The sequence below is a fragment of the Falco biarmicus genome, chromosome Z (genome assembly GCF_023638135.1).
Source record: "Falco biarmicus isolate bFalBia1 chromosome Z, bFalBia1.pri, whole genome shotgun sequence".
NCBI classification, from domain to species: domain Eukaryota; kingdom Metazoa; phylum Chordata; class Aves; order Falconiformes; family Falconidae; genus Falco; species Falco biarmicus.
Window position 1 is genome coordinate 39,431,635 of NC_079311.1, and position 19,331 is coordinate 39,450,965.

General features: G+C 35.1%; 1 protein-coding gene across 1 annotated transcript in view; it reads left to right on the plus strand.

The window, feature by feature from the left end:
- Positions 1-19,331, plus strand: part of CNTNAP4 (contactin associated protein family member 4) — a 261,580-nt gene that overhangs the window by 231,643 nt on the left and 10,606 nt on the right. Inside the window, exons 17-21 of the mRNA XM_056325765.1 lie at positions 2,694-2,912; positions 6,786-7,025; positions 8,524-8,748; positions 10,104-10,237; positions 11,295-11,382. Of these exons, the coding sequence (XP_056181740.1) occupies positions 2,694-2,912; positions 6,786-7,025; positions 8,524-8,748; positions 10,104-10,237; positions 11,295-11,382 (906 nt within the window). The remainder of the gene's footprint in view (positions 1-2,693; positions 2,913-6,785; positions 7,026-8,523; positions 8,749-10,103; positions 10,238-11,294; positions 11,383-19,331) is intronic.

A 19,331-nucleotide genomic window follows, 5' to 3' on the forward strand; every position in this document is an offset into this window, starting at 1 on the left:
TCTTCTATAGAAGTAGACGCTGAAAACAGCAAGGCTGCTTCAACTGTGAATGGTACACTCTATTAAATACTTGTATTTACAGGTAACTTGCAGGTTACATCCTTTAGCCAAAAGACTGTGTAACTCCTTTATACTGAGTGTTTACTGAAGGATGGTTCCTATTTAAAAACAACAAGTTAAACAGAAATTTAAAGTATGGTTGAAAACACTATGGTTTATTTGGAAAGTCTTCTGCAGTTGCTTTCAAAATAGTTCTGAAAAGTCAGTATACAGCTGCTGTTGGGCTTTGTCTGCCCAAATTTGCAATTTACTGTCCAGGATGAGTGATGAGTGGAATTAAATTGTTTCCTTTATGGAAAGTGCTCGCATTTTGTATTCTGTAGCATATTACTTGGTAATCACTTTCTGCTTCTGCATGTGACGCTCAGCCTTGATATTCTGAATGGTTCTTGATGACTGACTGTGCTATCTGTCAGTCATTTTAGCCACACTTAGCCACTGACCACTTTCCATGATTACCATCAACTACATTTTCTGCTCCACTTTGCCAATCTATAGCTGCGCTCTGCCTATGTTTGAATGCACTAGGGCCACAAGAGTCCCTGCAGTGTTTGGAAAATCTCTGAGTAACACCAAGGTAGGTAAGGCCCACAAAGGTTTTTTGCACCAGAAGGTAACTCCTGAACATACCCTCCCCTGGTGCCCAGGAATGATGGAAATGTTCTTTGTCTCAGTCCTTTGTTACAAGAGGACAAATTTTAGAACTCAGTTAGCATCTCTTCACATACTATGGCCTTCTTTAGGTGGTTTGACCACTGTGCTTATAAATGCCAAATTTCTTCCAAATTTGTAAACCACTGTAGTTGGTTTTAGCAGAATTATTTCAAATATTACAGAATGTTAACTGATTATATTTTTCACTTTTTCTTACATATTCTAGTCAGTCTTCAGACACTTGCAAAAGATGACCATAAAGTCATCCTTGCTATCAGGACTTTCATCTCTGGAACTTCTGGGACTGGCTCCCTCTTTTCAAGAATGTATTACTTTTTTAGTGATACTAACATAATTCGCTATTTCAGTGGTTATTTCAAAATTATGGTTTTTTCTTGCCTTTAAAATCTAAACAGTAGTAATATTTATCAGATCTGTCATTCTGATATGTTATTTAATAGGCACATTCAGTGAGTTCAAAGCAGAATTTGTGTTTTCAGGCTTCACTTCAACAGTGTCCAGAGGATTACAAACACCTCCTTACAGCAGGTAACATTCAGCAGAAATTCTCTTGCCCAATCACGTGGAGTTTCTGTTGGTTTTGTTCTCCTACTGTGTGGTTGTTTTGGGGTTTGTTTTTTTTATTTTTATTTTTTTATTTTTATTTTACCCCTCAGTAAGGGGGAACTGAGCTCTCAACTTTGTCCAAATAAGACAAATCTATCCTGAAATTCATTTTACTGAGGAACCGGTTTTAAACATTAGTTATTTCATATTACTGTATAAAATACTGATTACTTTTAAACAGAAGAAATAATTTATTACAAAAGGTTTTCTGTTTAACAATTGACTGCACATTATGCCTTATTTTATTTGGGAAGCAAAATGCTTTGTATATTTTTCATTTTACTTTTGTCTCCCAGGTTCATCTGTTCTAGAAAAATACTTTATTGCAACCAGATTTAGCGCTTAAGGGATTGCAAGCATGTGGCATTACTCAGTCTAAAGGTTGGCCAAAGTGGATCTAAATGATATAAAAAGTCTATTGTATCTTTAGAAAGTGAAAAGAAAATAAAAATATTTAATTAAATTATATTTTTTAATTTGTAAATTCATCCTTGAAAATGTTATTTGAAGCTGATATATTTCCCTCAACTACTAATTGCTTTGTTTTTCTCTCAAAGTCCAGTGACATAAATGGGAAATGTTCTTTTAGATTCATGGAATCTTCTCAGGCCTCTAGTCCTTTAAACAAATCCTTAATAATTCAAAATGATTGTAACCCCTTGTTTAGGGATTATTTATTTTCACACACAATTTTTCTTGAATATGAGAAAGAAATAGTTTCAGAAAGAATATTCATAAATTTCAAATCTTCAATGTCTGGCATATTCTTCATCTTATTTTTTTGACTTACAAAGATTCAGTTATGATTTTCTAAGCAAACTATAAAGACATGTAAGTGAAAGCTGCCTAGGAATTACTCAATTTTTAATTCACTGCATACATAGTTTTATAAACTACATCAAAATTTTCCCTCTAATATTTGCAGAAATCATGTGAAAAATAACAAAAGCAAAGAGACAGTAGAAGATTTTGATTTTATTATAGTGGTGATTAATTAAATACAGTAACAATGGTAATCAATTAGCATATAAGCAAAAATGCCTTTTATCCAAACTGAAAAATAATGAAGCTGGCACATTTCACTGTTTCCTGACTACTGTTCTCTCCAGGGGCCCACAGACAATTTGATTTCCATGCTGTGGACAAATCTTTGTTCTCACTGTCAGTGAGTAGGAATAATGAACTTTGAGGACAGGTATCCTGAAGTAAAATTCCCCTAAAACAATGTCTTATTCTTATCCCATGAAATAGTAGTCTAGGCCTTAAAGTAACTTGTTTTGCCACTTAATGATTTTTTGACCCAAATAATGGTGAAATAATTTAAATATCTTTTATTACTGTCCTCTTTATAGCTCCATCTGAAGTAATTTTTTCATTTGATGTTGGAAATGGACCTAGTGAAGTTAGAGTGCAATCACTCACTTCCTTAAATGACAACCAGTGGCACTATGTAAAGGCTGAACGAAACATCAAAGAGGCATCCTTACAAGTAGATCAGCTTCCTCGAAGGTCTCATGGTGCTCCACTTGATGGGCATATTCGCTTGCAGCTCAACAGCCAGCTTTTTGTGGGTAAGCACTCCACTCATTTAACATAATTTTTCCTAGTTATCATCATGAAAATAAGAAAAGGGTGTGGGTGTGGGTGGGTGGGTGAAGCAAAAAATAATGGCAGCTGGATCTTTTGAAAGTAGTTTGTAGGATGAGATGAGACTCTTTGTATAAAAATCCATGGCTATGTAGCTCTATTTTGAGATTACAAATTCAGTGCCTTATTCCTATGGTTAACTGTTGGACAAGATTCAACTAAAATTTTCTTTTGAGGTTTGTTTGAAGAACAAGTAAAGGACCACCATTTGTGTAATTTTTTGAGAGGATGTCATCTGCTGAAGGAAGATGTGTAACTGCTGTAATTTCAAGGAAATTTTGTTGTTTCTCTTCTTCCACAACTTCTCAGGTTGCCCAGAAGAGTTGTGAGTGTCCCAACACTGGAAGTGTTGAAGGTCAGGATGGACAGGGCTTTGAGTAACCTGATCTAATGAAAGGTGCACCTGCCCATGGCAGGGGGGTTGGGCTAGAGGTGATTTTTAAAGGTCTCTTCCAGCCTAAACCATTCTGCAATTCTGTGAATCTGTGATCTATTCTGCCCTTTGCTAACACATTTAATGAAATAATCAGACTGTGTTTACTTAGTATTGGAAACAGGAGCAAGGGACTATTCTTTGATTTCACACAACCAGGAGAAATTCAGATCTATGGTTAGTTCTGTCTAAACTGTGAAAGCTTCAAAGGAAGAAGTTTACCTGAATGTTTCTGCCTTTGTACTTTAGAAAATATGACATTAATGTATTTGGATAAAACACTGGAAAAGCAGAAATAGAATAACAAAAAACTAATTAATGTTTACTTAGCTATTATATAGCTATGTAGAGTTTTGTGTTATGTACATGGTAGTGTTCCTACTGTAATAGCGCCATATTATGAACTTAAAAGTTTCTGGTGTATATGTATGGTATACAGTATAAGATCATGTAATGCCTGCTCTACTTTTAAACAGAACTTTGTCTAGATCGGCTGTGAGACACATCATACTATATGAATATATATTTTGTTTGCTGTGTGTTGGGAAGGAGTGCATTTAAGGGGAATGGTGTTCTGAAACTGTAGCTAGGGAAACTGTGGATCCTTAGGAAAAAATTAAATGGACAGGGAACCCTTGTATGTTGGGATTGTAATTCTGACCTGTGCCTTAAAAGGTATCAAAGGTAGCAGGTGGAGACTAGACCAAACAGTGAAAAATTTTATATTTTGATTAAAAGCATGGAGAAGGATTTTATAACTGAGAAGACATCCAAGATATTAGCTATTGTAGAGCTAGAGAAAGTCTTAAATTAGTTTATGTTCACAGTAATGGACTAGAACTAAACAGAAGGGCTGGGAGATTCCTGTTTACTACGCTGCAATAAATTATGTTGCTGTCCTCTGACTTGACTTACTATGTAACTGCTCTTATAGAAACAGTTTGAATTTGCAAGGTTTGATCTGTGAAGCAAGACTAAGAAATGGTCTAATTCTCAGGTGTTTATGGTAATGTCAAGTCTAAACAATTTTCTAATTATTTGGACAATTTATTGATCTGTAATTCTAAGCCTTCTACAAAATAAATACTGTACTAACTTGTATTGACATTTTCAATTTCTAGCAATTATTTATGTAGTAATCGGCCATTGAATAGAGTATTTTTTTTCTGTCAAATAATTGATAAATTCTAGTAAATTCATATACATACATCTTCTGTATGGAGCTGACAATTTAAAAACTGCTTTGACCTATTGAGAAGCAAGCTGTCTATCTTGTTTTCTTCAGATAATGTTCAGGTGAATAATTGTATTAGGAGAGTGAGTCTGTTGTTTTGCTTCTGGTGTTGTAGGTTTCTTTTCCTTTCTGAAAATTCTTGAAGATCCTGGGAGTAAATGGAAATAACATTCACTATTATACTGTGTACCTTGAAATCCCTGATGAGTTTGTACAATTATTTTGAAATAGTTTGGAGCAGAATTAATAAAAATGGTATTTTTGTTATTTTTGTTCAGGTAAAACAGTGTTTTTAAAGTGTGACATGGCAAATGATAGTGATTCCTATGAATCATTTCTGTTACGCATTTTCTGAATATAATTTGTGAGGGTTTGCTGTTACTGCAGTAAGATTTTTTTTTTTGGTAATGTTTCTGCGGTTGCAATACTGCCATGTGGATCAATATGGTGTCTAGGTTATTTTGTGTTTGAGTTAAACCCGTGTTTTGGATAATACAAATTTTTATAACTCCAACTAATAATAAGATAATTTCTTCTCTTCAATGAAATACAATTTTCTTCAGTGGAGGGAATAATGAGACTTACTGTTTGACTCTTTCCACTAACAGTCCACTGGTACAGACTCAGAAGTGCCTGCTCAGGCCAGTGCAAGGATCTAGAGAAAAATTAAACATACAGTGTCCTAAGAGTGATGTTAGCAGAGGCTCTCCTTACTCAAATGTCATCTCGTTCACCTACCTAGTACCTGCCATAGTTACCCATCAGTCAGTTACCACCCTACTGGGACTGTGACTCCTTCAGCCTAACCCCCTCTTTCTTTACTTTTTAGTTGTATAAAATCTGGTTTTCCAAAGAATTCAGAAGAACTAAAGTCTAAAACTGCTCATTTTAGCAGAGATAACATAAAATCTTCATGTTGTTAGGTGGTTTTGTGCCATTATATCTTTAAATAACAACAGCTATGTCAAGATTTTCCATGAAACACCAATGATTTTACAAACTATGAAATAGAAAAGGATCAAAATGCATGATCACATGGAAATATTTACCCAAAAGTTAAATGGAAACACATGATAATTATAGTTAGCAATCTTACATCTTGTGGAGTATTTTCCACTTCTACTTTTTAAAAGACAAGAGATGACAAATATCAGAGTATGTTGTGCAGCAAAAGACAGGAGAGATGATATGTAGATTGCACACCTTGTTAAGCAATCAGGATGAATAAAATGCTAGCTGTCAGGAAGGATGCCAAAAATAAACACAAGTGAAAACAGATGAAGCAACAATTGTTGTTAGTCTTAGGATTGCCCTGTATCTTTATCACATATGTTTGATAGTGAGGTATATACTGATAGGTATTCCTCTGTAGTGAGGGGGATGAGTTTTCCTTTTACTAAAGAATGGGCACAGATTCCAGTATGAGACAAAATATGTTAAGCCAGACACCAGCTGTAGGGTATCATGATCCATGCCATGTGACTGACAGACAGACAGACACACAGATCAGTTTATCAGTCAGTAAGATACTGAAAGAGTAAAACTGTACAGCTTATCACTCTTAAGTCCACTTTTTTCTTTTTCCCTTTTTCTTCTCTTATTTTTTCTTCATTTTTTCTTGGGTTTTTTCCCTTTTCCCCCCCTTTTTTCCTTTTTTTCCCCTTTTTTTTATCTCTCCTCTTCTCTTCTCTTCTCTTCTCTTCTCTTCTCTTCTCTTCTCTTCTCTTCTCTTCTCTTCTCTTCTCTTCTCTTCTCTTCTCTTCTCTTCTCTTCTCTTCTCTTCTCTTCTCGTCTCGTCTCGTCTCGTCTCGTCTCGTCTCGTCTCGTCTCGTCTCGTCTCGTCTCGTCTCGTCTCATGTTATGCTTTGTGAATTAAAAGTAGTATGCATAGTTGCTTGGTATCCTATGGTGCAAAAAATTTTTCCTCAGTTAAAAACTTCAAGGGTTTCCTGTAATTAGTCACAATAAAAGAGATCAGATATACTTTTAAAGCTATGTCTAAATATTTTCACATGTATAGGCTTATATCTTGGAAATTCATGGTAGATTGTTCAGGGCCTGTAAAACATAAAAAGGTTTTTACATATCAATTCTTTAAAATTTTTAAAAGCTTATATGAATTTATTTCAGGTGGGACAGCATCCAGGCAGAAAGGATTTTTGGGGTGCATTCGTTCATTACAGTTGAATGGAATGGCCCTTGACCTTGAAGAGAGAGCAAAGATAACACCAGGAGTTGAATCAGGATGTCCTGGACATTGTAGCAGCTATGGTAACCTGTGCCAGAATGGTGGAAAATGTAGAGAGAAATACAGTGGATTCTCCTGTGACTGCACTTTCTCTGCCTATGGTGGGCCATTCTGTAAGAAAGGCAAGCGTGTCTTTTAGCTTTATTGATTATGGAAAACAGGACCATACAGTCCAGGACAATATCTTTACATCCCTTTAAACATAAGTCTAAATGCTTGCAAAATATTTATTTTTTACTTAATTTAAAGAAACATTCAGCTGAATGTGTTCAATAAGTGTAAGTTTTGCTAAACACTGTCTTACAGGGATATGTTCATTATGTATTATTTAAAGCAGGAATCACATACCTGAGAGGATCAGCATCCTTTTTTCAGTGTTATGTAATTCCTTTGATTCTTTTATATTATATTAAATGTAGGAACTATAACTTTATGAATAAGCATTTAGATTTCAGTCTTTCAAGTCTTAATCTCAAAATCAAGACTAAATTTGGGAAACAAAGAAACAGAAGAACTTTACACTTCTTTCTACTGCAAGAAAATGAGATCAGCAGAAACAGGTCTGAGCCCATGTTTTCAGCCATTTAAAAGGAGTTCTTTGGTGATCGTGTCATACCAATAGACCATCACACTTCATCAAGTTTGAATTTTAAGAACAAAAGTTTATCTAGAACTTTTGGTTGCATATAATTCTGGTCTGCTAAAAATGACTTGTTTCCTCCATATATTAAATAATTCTGCAAAGTTATCGGTGGCTTAAATGCCGTAACTCCATGTTCCTTTGAATTAATGAACACATCTTTCCTGCCACCACTGCCACCTCAAGAATAAAGTACTCCTGTGAAGTCCTTCTATACCTATTGCTGTGGAGCTAATGCCACTGAGTGAGGAATGATACTTTCCTTTTCCCTGCAAACAAGAAAAGAGACTAATGGTCACACTCCATGTTTATGGAGTCTTCACAGGCAGAGTGGCTTCTGTTAGTCAAAGTGTGAGATCATCTATGGTAATAACATTCAGTCACCGTCTGTCAAAGACACTGGACCAGAATACAGAAATTTCTAGAATTTTTTCGGAAGTGTGGAGTTTGTGTGTGAAAACAGGACAGTTTAAAGCAATTCTACTTGTAGCAGAAATTACTGTATCACAGAGATACAGAAGCCCTCTCTGAGTGATTCAACCATAAGAATAACATAATCCAGTTCGTATAATCCTTTTCTTTCACCCACCTGACCAGTTTCTTTTCCCACATATATGTTTCAGGTGTGGCCAAGTCTAATCAATGTGCTGGGATTCAAACTGCTATACCCATGTCTCTGTAGGAGTAGTATACACACAAAAAAGGACATGTTGGCCTTGAAGACATAGATTAATAGGGAAAAAGCAGAAAACTGTTTAAAACGAGACAAAAAGAACCACTTCTTCATGCAAGTGATACTTAAGACACATGCCTAAAAGGGCTTTTGGGTCTAATTTTTCTCTAACTAGTTCCATTGATATGTCTTTTTCACATCTATCACAATAGTTAAGAATACATTTTATTTTGTTCTGTGGCAGAAAGAAGAAAGAAGAGCGTTAGTCCTGTTTGATATTTAAAAACTGAATTACTTTTTGTTTCAGAGATCTCTGCCTATTTTGGGACTGGCAGTTCTGTGACATACAATTTTCAAGAATACTACACCTTAGCTAAAAATTCCAGTTCTCATGCTTCTTCTTTCTATGCTGACATGACACTGAACCAGGAAGCAATTACATTTGCCTTCCGAACAACACGGACACCAAGCTTGCTGCTTTATGTCAGCTCCTTCTACAATGAATACCTCTCCATTATTCTTACCAGAAATGGTAAGTGTTCAGATAAACCATTTAGAAATACTAATGAATGTCATAACTGTCAACTCAGATTTGGGCTGAATTTATCAGATTTGAATCAAAAACTAAGTGTTGTCCTGTTGTTGCATTAGATGGTATATTTATTTTAGAACTGCACCAAGCAATACTTTACACATAAGAAATATTCCTCCAACTGTCATTTCAACTTTTATGACTGTTTTTATTTTTATCATGTTGGCAAAAATAATTATTTCTGGAAAACCTTTAGGAATGCAGTAAAATATTTGGAATCCTACTTTTAAAAGTTTTGAAATTAATCTCAAAATGTGTCTGATTTGTGTGCTACTCAAGCAGTATATTGATTGCCATCCACATTATAAATGAAATAAACTACTTTTTGAAAGTGCATTATCCATTTTCCAAATTAATCAGAGGTCATTTCATTCAACTAACTTAATAAGCTACTTATATACCTATGAAAATTCACTTATGTACCTGTGAAAATACATATAACATTCTGTTCAAGCTGAACATTAAGTGTTAGTTGGATGTTTCCTTTTCATTCTTTCTTCTATGTCTAGATATTTATTTTTTTTAATAAGAAAACTGCACAGACTATGTTGAATCTTTGCGATCACAGTGGTTCTGTGCTCAAAGAAGGTTCTGTGTTTTCCCAAGTACCAATTTGGATGTAGAATAACTGTAGTATCCTCCACGTCATGTGAGGTGGAACATGTTTTAGTCTTTAGTGGCCTAGATCTTGCTTTCAAAAGCAAGTAGAAAGTTGTAGTTCATCTACAGTTGGGAGGGAATCTCTAACAAGGATACCACACTGCCTCTGTGTTCCACTGTGAGAGAGTCTCTCTGTGATTATATGCATAAAACCAGTATGCTGGTAGTTAACAAGAAACAGAAAATGAGCTAGAAGTTATTAACTGCATCCCACTTGAATTGTCAGCTGGTCAGAGGTTGACAGGTCCAGACAGTGTAAATATTATCCAAGAACAGTACTTGTAAGGTACTGAATTTTATTTGGTAAACTGCATTCATGTAAGCTAACAGACCAAGTGTTTCTCAACTGAATTACAAATTTACTTACTAAAATTTCTGCACAAATTTTAACTCATCATTCAGGTTTATGAGTTTATAGCCATCTTTGCCACTGTATCCTATTTCCAACATTTCTATTACTTTTCCTGTTGCCTTCTTTCATTTCTTACTTATGTCAATTCCTCAGAGTTAATTCCTTAAATAAACATTTGTTTTGCTCTTCAAATGCACCTGTGAAGCAAAAGGCACTGTATATGATTTACACTGTCCATTGTGTATGTAGCATACCATACCTTTTGCTCTATTTATCCCTACAGGAAGTTTACAGATTAGATACAAGCTAGATAGTCATCAAGATCCTGATGTATTCAGCATCAATATCAAAAGCATGGCTGATGGACAACTGCAACACGTGAAGATTAACAGAGAAGAGGAAATGCTCATTGTAGAGGTAATTCCATTAGGGGGGAAAAAAAAAAAAAAAAAAAAAAAAAAGGTAAATTATCATAAAAAGGTAGAAGATCCAAAGCAAAATGATGCAAATAGCTACAATGAGGCAATTGCCCCCAAATAAACCGTGTTAGTGTCTCAAGTAAATAGGTCAAAAGTTAGTGGACTCACAATGCTCAGTGAAAATCTATGTTAGATGATCTCTTTGGTGTTCATTTTGTCTATTTCAGAAGGTCAATACCTCCTCATCATCTCATGTGAAAACACAATTCATTGTTTGATGATTAATTTTCACAGTTTCTGAAATATGTATGACTTCTTTGATTTGTTTTGGGTCTTGCATTTTGTTTTTTGTTTCAAATTATATATCAAACTATCACAGAAATATATTTCCATGTAGATAATAATTTAAGCTTATTTGTCTAATTTTTTTCAGTCCTTTTTACATCAAAAGAATGTAACTATTAAGGAAAATATTTGGGGTTTTTTTTTGTGGAAATGTAATGATGAAATAAAAATACAAGATTTGCTAATAGTAGATACTAACATGTAAAGAAGTTTAATTTTTTAAATTAAAATAAAAAAAAAACACGTGGATGTTACTAGCTGGTATTTTGAGGTTAGAGCTGAGTTTGCTTAATTATGTTATAAGGCCTGAAGGGGAGTAGTTCTAGAGATACGCTGGGGGGCAGAGCATTTACAGTATAATATTTGATCTTTAGGAACTAAGTGTTAAGTGCCTTTTTAAATGAAAAGAGCCTTTTTCATGTTTTCGAAGGTTTACCATTTTCATTCATTTCTAGATGAAAAAGAAGGGATCAGCCAAATCAATAGTATAAATAAAAAGTGAAATGCTTAGAAGTATCACTGATATAATCAGTGATCTATCTGAGGAAGCTGATCACCTACTTCTTGATTACTTTTTATTCTATAACTAACAAATTCTTCCCTCAGCTCCTTTTATTTCCAACCTTGATCTTATCTGGAGGTTTTTTTGCAAAATTTAACTAATATCTTTTCCATTATTCTACTTTGTTCTTCACCGCAACATTCTGCAGGTTAACCAAAATGAAAAAATGAAGTTTATTCTGTCTTCAGGCACAGAATTCAATGCAATCAAGTCTCTCACACTTGGCAAAATTTTAGGTAAGTGGTACTCCACAGGACTAGCTAAAACATCGATCAAAATGTCACCACATCACATAAAAACGAATATCCTAATCTCATTGAAGGGCATTTGTTGTCTTGGATTTAATAAGACACTAAGTCACAACCAAGGCAGAATCTTCAGTCTGGTTGAAATACAAATCTAATCATGGGTAAGTGCTTCCTGAAAAGTAATTGAGTGGGTTCCATTAAAAATAATTTCACACTTCTTTCTTTCATTTTGCAATCAAGCATTATGAAACACCACTCTTTGTTTTTTGGTGGGTTTTTATTTTTACTCTCAGAAAAAAGAAATCACTGTGAAATCATACACAAATTACTATTACACAGAATACTATTAATCATACTCGAAAAACTGTGAATACATTTTTGATGTTAGGGATAAGGTAATGTAAACACAAACTTTGCTTGAGTTACTTTTTTTTAGAAACAAGTTAAGCTATGACGAAATATTTTGTCTAGCGATGACTCATCATAATTTGTCTTTCTCTGTAGTAATGATCAAAATGGAATGTACCTAGCTACAATTACCATTTTTTATTTTGTTAACATAAAATAGCCTGAACTAAAGTTCTTAAGATCTTCTTATTTTCACATTCATTACATTGCAAAAATATGATAGAGGAAGTTGTGGTGCTAGTGAAAAGTTATAGGCTATTTCTTTTTCCTCTAAAGTAATTTCATAGCATCATAGAATCATAAAAAGGTTTGGGATGGAAGGGATTTTAAAGAACATCTGATTCCAACCCTCCTGCCTAGGGCAGGTTCCACTGCATGTTGCTCAAAGCCCCATCCAACCTGGCCTTGAACACTTCCAGGGATGGGCATCCACAGCTTCTCTGGACAACCTGTTCCAGTGACTCACCACCATCACAGTGAAGAATTTCTTTCTTATATCTGTTCTAAATCTACCTTCTTTCAGTTTAAAGCCATTACCCCTTATCCTATCACTGCATGTCCTTGTAAGAAGTCCCTCTCCAGCTTTCTCCCTTTAGGTATTGGAAGGTGGATATCAGGTCTCCTCAGAGCCTACTCTTCTCCAAGCTGAATAACCCCAACTCTTTCGGCATGACTTCACAGGATAGGTTCTCCAGCCCTCTTATCATCTTTGTGGCCGTCCTCTGGACGCCTTCCATCCAACAGCTTCATACCCTTCTTATGGGACATAAGCTCTTGGGGGACCCAGAGCTGAACTCGTACCCCAGGTGTGGTCTCAACAGAGTGGAGCAGAGGGAGAGAATCACCTCCCTTGACCTGCTGCTCACACTTCTTATGATACAGTCCAGGATACAGTTGGTTTTCTGGCTGTAAATGCTCATTGCCAGGTCATGTTAAGCTTCTCATCCACCAACTCTCAAGACCTTCTGCTCAGGATTGTTCTCAATCCATTTTCCATCCAGCTTGTATTTGTGCTTGGTTTTGCCCCAACCCAGGTGCAGGACCCTGTACTTGGCCTTGAAGTTCATGAGGTTCACATGGGGCAACTTCTCAGGCCTGTCAAGGTCCCTCTGGATAGCATCCCTTCCCTCGAGCATGTCAACTGCACCCGACAGCTTGATGTCAGCAACCTTTCTGAGAGTGCACTCAATCGCACTCTTCATGTCACCAGCAAAGATGTTAAAGTCTGTGTTGCTACATTCCCATATCAAGCAGAGGTCCATTTGTGCATTCTTCCTCTAATAGCACTTGCTATTGCAAGAGTATGAAAACAGAGTTGGTTATAGTTTGTAATATATAGTAACTAAGGCTGCAATGACCTTTTCAACAATTTGAGTTACAGTGATTATTTTCACCTTTTCACAAGTGGTCTTGGGCTAAATGTAGAATAAATAGGATTATTTAAATAATTGTATCTTAGTTTATATATATTAAATGTTTATAATTTCATATGGCACACAGGTTATCACCATTACTGAAAGCAATTCTGTTTATTTTTAATAAAAGCAATTTTTAACAGAAATTATGAACCATGATCCAAAACAAGATCTGGGAAATTAACTGCCTCCCTCTCTAAATATTTGGTGCTTAAAAATTTGGTCGGTAAACTCTGTGCAAAGGAGTGATGGTTTCCCATTCTTTAAAAATATCTTTAAGTTAGCTGAAGTGTTAACAAAGGCTTTTTGTAGAAATAAATTCAGAAAATTGTGATAAGTGACATAGAAGAAATTGAGTTTTCATCTCAACTTAATATAGATGATATATTACTTTATCTTGCTCCCCCAGGCTTATAGGGGAGACTATCTACATGTTTTATATAATACCTACCCTAAACCAGAAGATCAAAGAAGAGTTTTCTTCATATTCAGTTGTATGTGATTTAGTTTAAAGGAATTTTATTTCTATGTACATGAGATGCCCCTCCAGGATTCATATATCTACCACTTTTTGTATAGTACCTTTGGGAATAACATAAGAGCTTTGGTGAATCAGTGTGTCTGCCATTGTATTAGACCCAGAAATTCTGTCCTGGCTGTGACAGTAGAAAACACTGTTACGTTTTCCCAAAGAATCTCCTACTGACAAGCAAAGCATTATTTGTAAAAGCCCATCATGCCACTGGGTGGGATGCAGTAAGTCTTCACCAGGTTTTGTCTGACCTCTATCTACATTCAACTAAAGTGAAAACAGACCAAAATGCTTATGAAATTCTAATTATAATAATAAAAATAATCTTATTATAAAATTTATAGTAATAAAAGTAGTCTTGTTTTTAGTAAAAAATATTTAATTTTATGTCTACACATATATATGCATGCACACACACATACACACAAATATCAGTTCCAAATATACCCTCTCCTATATGTAATCTTATCTAGAAAATAGGACTTCATGAAATCCTCAGTTCAATATCACAACAGAGAATCATAATTAAGTCAATTTCTGACCTATCATTGTTTACAAAAGTAGGTATTAAAGGGGATTAATTGAAAGAGAATTGGGTGGGATATTTCAACTGTAATTTTTTTAATAGGCTGATGTATAACATCACAGAATCACAGAATGGTTTGAGTTGGGAAGGACCTTAAAAGAAAATGTAGTTCCAATCCCTGTGCCATCACCAGGAGCATCTTTCACTAGATCAGATTGATCAAAGCCTCATACAACCTAATCTTGACGACTTCCAGTGGTGGGGCATCTACAACTTGAGGTTATGTGTTCTAATATGTCTCACCACCGTCATCATAAAAAACCCCAACATTTTCCATATGTCTAATCTCATCTACCCTCTTTCAGTTTAAAATTTTTCTCCTTGTCCTGTCATACAGACCCTTGTAAAAAATATATCTCCACCTTTATTATAAAATGCCTTTATATATTGAAAGGTTGCAGTAAGGTCTCCTCAGAGCCTTTTCTGGGGCTGAGAGCCCCAACTCTCTCAGCCCTTCTTCATAAAACGGATGTTCCAGTTCTCTGACTCTGTTTGTGGCCCTCTTCTAGACCTGCTCTAAAAGTTTCATGTCTGTCTTTTGCTGGGAACCCCAGAGCTGAATGCAATAATCCATGTGGGCTCTCATGAAAGTGGAGAAGAGGGGCAGATCACCACTCAACCAGTTATTTTTGTGCAGCCCGGGATATGATTGCATTTCTGGTCTGCAAGCACACATTGCCAGCTCATAGCCTATTTTTCATCCACCAATATTCTCAAGTCCTTCTCTGCGAGGCTGCTTTCAGTCCAGTCATCCCCAAATCTGTACTGATGCTAAGGACTGCCCTGATGCAGGTGCAGAACCTTGCAGTTGGCCTTGTTGAACTTCATGAATTTCCCACAGGGTCATCTCTCAAGCCTATCAAGGTCTCTTTATTTAGAGGAAGGCATCCCTTCCCTCTAGTGAATCAGTTGCACCACTCAGCTAGTGTCATCCACAAACTTGCTGAGTATGCATTGAATCCTACTGTCTATGTCATTAATAAAGATATTGAGCAGCACTGGTCCCAGTGTGGGCCCCTGAGGGATACCACTTGTTGCTGATCCCCACTTGGACATTAAGATCTTGCATGTAACTATTTGGCTAAGACCATCGAGCTTATTCCTATTCATCGAACAGATGATTGAGATTTTCTATTCTGACAGTATTATCTAGACTAAATGGAAGATAATTTTTAATATATAAAAAAATCCATACAGTGGTAATTGTTTTCATAACGATGGTAAACAAATGCTAAGTATCTTAGAAGGTATTAAATAATGAAATTTAAACATCATCTTTAGAGAATTAAGGAAAAAATTATAATTATTGTTTAGTTGTGACTGTTTGGAAAAGTCTCTATATAGCTGATCTATTTTCTTCCTGGAAAAATAACTAAAGACCTTTAACACAAACAGAAATGCGTATTAACTTTGAAATGTAGATTTTCTTTATAGAACTCACAGTCCAGAAAAGAACTGGTATGTAGATATTCACAGAGAATGGAAAAGAGAATGATTATTTAGGCATAATTTTAAAGCAATATTAGCTGAAATATAAAGTACTAAAACAAAATGGTTTAAGGTATTTCAAAGCCCCACGAATCCATGACATAACTGAATTAGGAATTTATAATGCTTGGAACTGTAATAGTCTATTGCAGTCACTTTCACACAAGGGTAATACCATGATAACTATTACAAAATCAAATTTTTTGTTATCTCCATTATGAAATTCCATATCAAAACTTTCATTAATTTACTTAAAAAATTATTTGATGTGATGTATTGAAATGAACATTTTGAGGCAAAGAGCGGTCTCTTATTCAGGACCAATATTGTCTATTCCAAAGAAACTACACTGTTAGAAAAGTTTACAGGTGGGACTGTCTTCAGTTATATGATGTCTTTGCATCATCACAGTAGCGTGAAGCATAGAGTTAAAATGACCTCTGGGGCCACTCAGCCCAGTTTGGCTCAGTTTACAGAATCTGCCCTGAAGAAAGCATATGTTGTACTTCTCTCCCTTTCAAATGAGAGATGCTATTGAAAAGCTGCTGTTTCTTTCATAAATGTGACTTCTTTGGGTCCTGATTCCTGTGAAGTCATGTCTAGAGATGTAAGGAGTCTTTGTGAAGGCAGTGGAAAAAAAGCATTGAATGCTGCAGTAAAGAGGTCTAAACAGAAGAAGGAGTAACAAAATATGAAATGATGTATTTCTTGTACTTTGAAACGTTGTTCAGGAAAAACCCACAAATTTTAAAGTAGAACAGAAAACTATGTTTTTTTGAAGAATTATGTTCAGTTGCAGAAGTACTTGTCTGAGCACATCTGCAGTTGTATGTAGCTCAGGTTTTTGTTAAAAGCAAATCTGATATTTAGCTGATGAACTACTTTTGAATTCCCAAGAAAAAAGAATCAGTGTTCTTCCTCACTTCCCAGAACCTAAGAAGTCCAATTTAAAGACTTCTGAATTTATGTTATGCAACATTGTAACAAAATAGCCAGGAAGCTAGGCCGTGTTGAGGTTCAGTGAAATATGTGGAGGTTAAGTTCTGAAGGGAAGAAGAAGCAGCACACTCAGCCACAGAGTTCACAGGATGAAAGCCAAAGGGCTCCTTATGTTTTTGTTTTCCTTCTGAGAAGATGCCCTCAAAGCACCCCACACTGTAAGAAGGCTGTAGAAACTGCTTTTTTTACAGCAACACACTGAGGAGGTAGTTTATGTCCTCTGAGCACAGCCACATTTGCCCAGGGCAAAGCTTCATAGCTTTCCCCCAGGTGAGGGTGGGGAGCTGTGGGCAACATTTTTCTTCAGTGAGAGTTGTTGACTTTTCTATGCCAACTGAGATAAAGGTAGGCTTTCAGTAAGATTTACTTAGGTCTGATTTACACACAGAGTCTCACCACCTTAAAAGGATGTGTGGGTTTAAGCCAATTAACTTAAACAAAGTTATCACATTGAATATGGACATTTCCAAAAATGTAAAAATTAGTTATTTCAGTAACAAATAAAAACAAATTTTCACTGGACACTTAATAAAAGGGCCTAAATTATACTAATAAAATATTTTGTACCCACATTTGAAATGGAATTTCTGTATATTCAAACTACTCCATTCTATTTGTAGTGAAATTACTTTTTATTATACTGATTTATTTGTATCTGAAATTATTAGATTTTATGATTTAATTCTGTCTTTATGGGAATATCTTTGAGAATAAATAATAATTGTACAGATTGCTTAAAAGGTCTGATTATTATATATTTATTGATAAAGGAACTATGGAATTGCAAAACTGTCATTGTGCTCCACTGATACAGAAAAATGCAGTGATATTTCAAAGTTTTAATCTGAAAGTTAGCATTTTAAAACAATAATTTCTGGCCAATCCCCAAAAAGTGCTGCAGAGAAGCACATGCAAAGTAATAGCTGGTTTAAAAATGTCCATTTCTCTTTATGCAGTTTTTTTCCACTATATGTATTTGGGAATTCATACAGTAATAAAATAGTAAAATTAAATCTTTTAAAGTTGGTTTAGAAAATACTTTAGTATAAGTCTGTGGGTGTAAAATATTCATTTTTATGCAACTCCAAAATTTAAACTACATATAATTGTACTCCAGAAAAGTTATATGAAACTTTTATTATTTTTTATTTCATCAGATTTTTAATTTAGTCAACCAAACTTGTCAAGGCTTACTTTCCAGACAGAAGCCTTTCAGGATAATTATTTGGGGGAAAATAAAGTTTCCAGTCTTTCAAACTTGAACAAAATACCAGTATTTTAGAAAAAAATCAAAATTCAGGGATTTAATGGATATACTTTAGTTTGATGAAATAATTCTGTTGGCAAAATATTTGCTTTCTAATGTTTTATTTTAAAGACTTTTCTCCTTAATCTCATCGGTCTGACAAATGACAGTTCCAAAAATAACATCCATTAATGATTCCAGATTGCTGGATTTGTATTGTTGAAAAGCAGCAAAAAGTCTCAATGACAGTACTATCTATTACTTCCTGTTAATCAAATTACTATCTTTACTGAAATTTTTTCAGCAGTAATCTGCTCAAACAAATAACAAATTAAGGAAAAGAGGCTTAAACCATTTTGGAGTGTTTCAAAATCACAAAATTCACAAAAGTAATTGTTTATTGACTTATTTTTCAGTAATTTATCTCTTCCTGGTCACTTCAATCTGAATCAAAAGTAATCATAAGTAAACTTCAGCAAAATAATGTCTTTCTGCATATTTAAAAATAGCAAAAAAGTAGTGTAGCAGCATTTATGTGGTCACACATTAACCACAAGGGGAAAAACACCTAAACAACTAACCATATAAAATTCAGCTGAAATCAGTGGATGTATAGCTGTATAATTACGTTTAACTGTAATAAGCAATTGTAATGCAAATAGCAAAATAGTAAAATTTTAATAATAACATAAAGTAATAGAATTTTCATAACGACATGGGGTTTTGCACAAATGTCAGGTTTTGTGGCAGTCCATCCCAAGTACATTGTTAGTACATCCAGTTGACAATTTAACTGTGAAAATCAAATGTGCATTAATTTTTTCTACTGAAGACAGAATCATAGAATTTCTCAAGTTGGAAGGGACCCATGAGGATCATCATCTCCACCTTCCTCCAACTACCTAACACTGAACCATATGACTAGAAGTTCTGTTCAGATGCTCCTTGAACTCTGACAGGCTTGGTGCTAACCACTTCCCTGAGAAGCCTGTTCCAGTGACCAGCTACCCTCTTAGTGAAGAACCTTTTCCTAGTGTCCAGTGTGAACCTCCCCTGCTGCAGCTTCCAACCATTTTCTTGTTTCCAATTGCTGGTCACCAGAGAAAGATTAGCACTGTCTCCTCTGCTGCCCCTCTTGAGGAAGGTGTATGTAGCCTGCAGTGCAGTTACCTCTCAGCCTTCTTTAAGCTGAACAAACCAAATGACCTCAGCTGCTCCCCCTAAGTCTTGCCCTCGAGACCTCTCACCATCTTCATTGCCCTC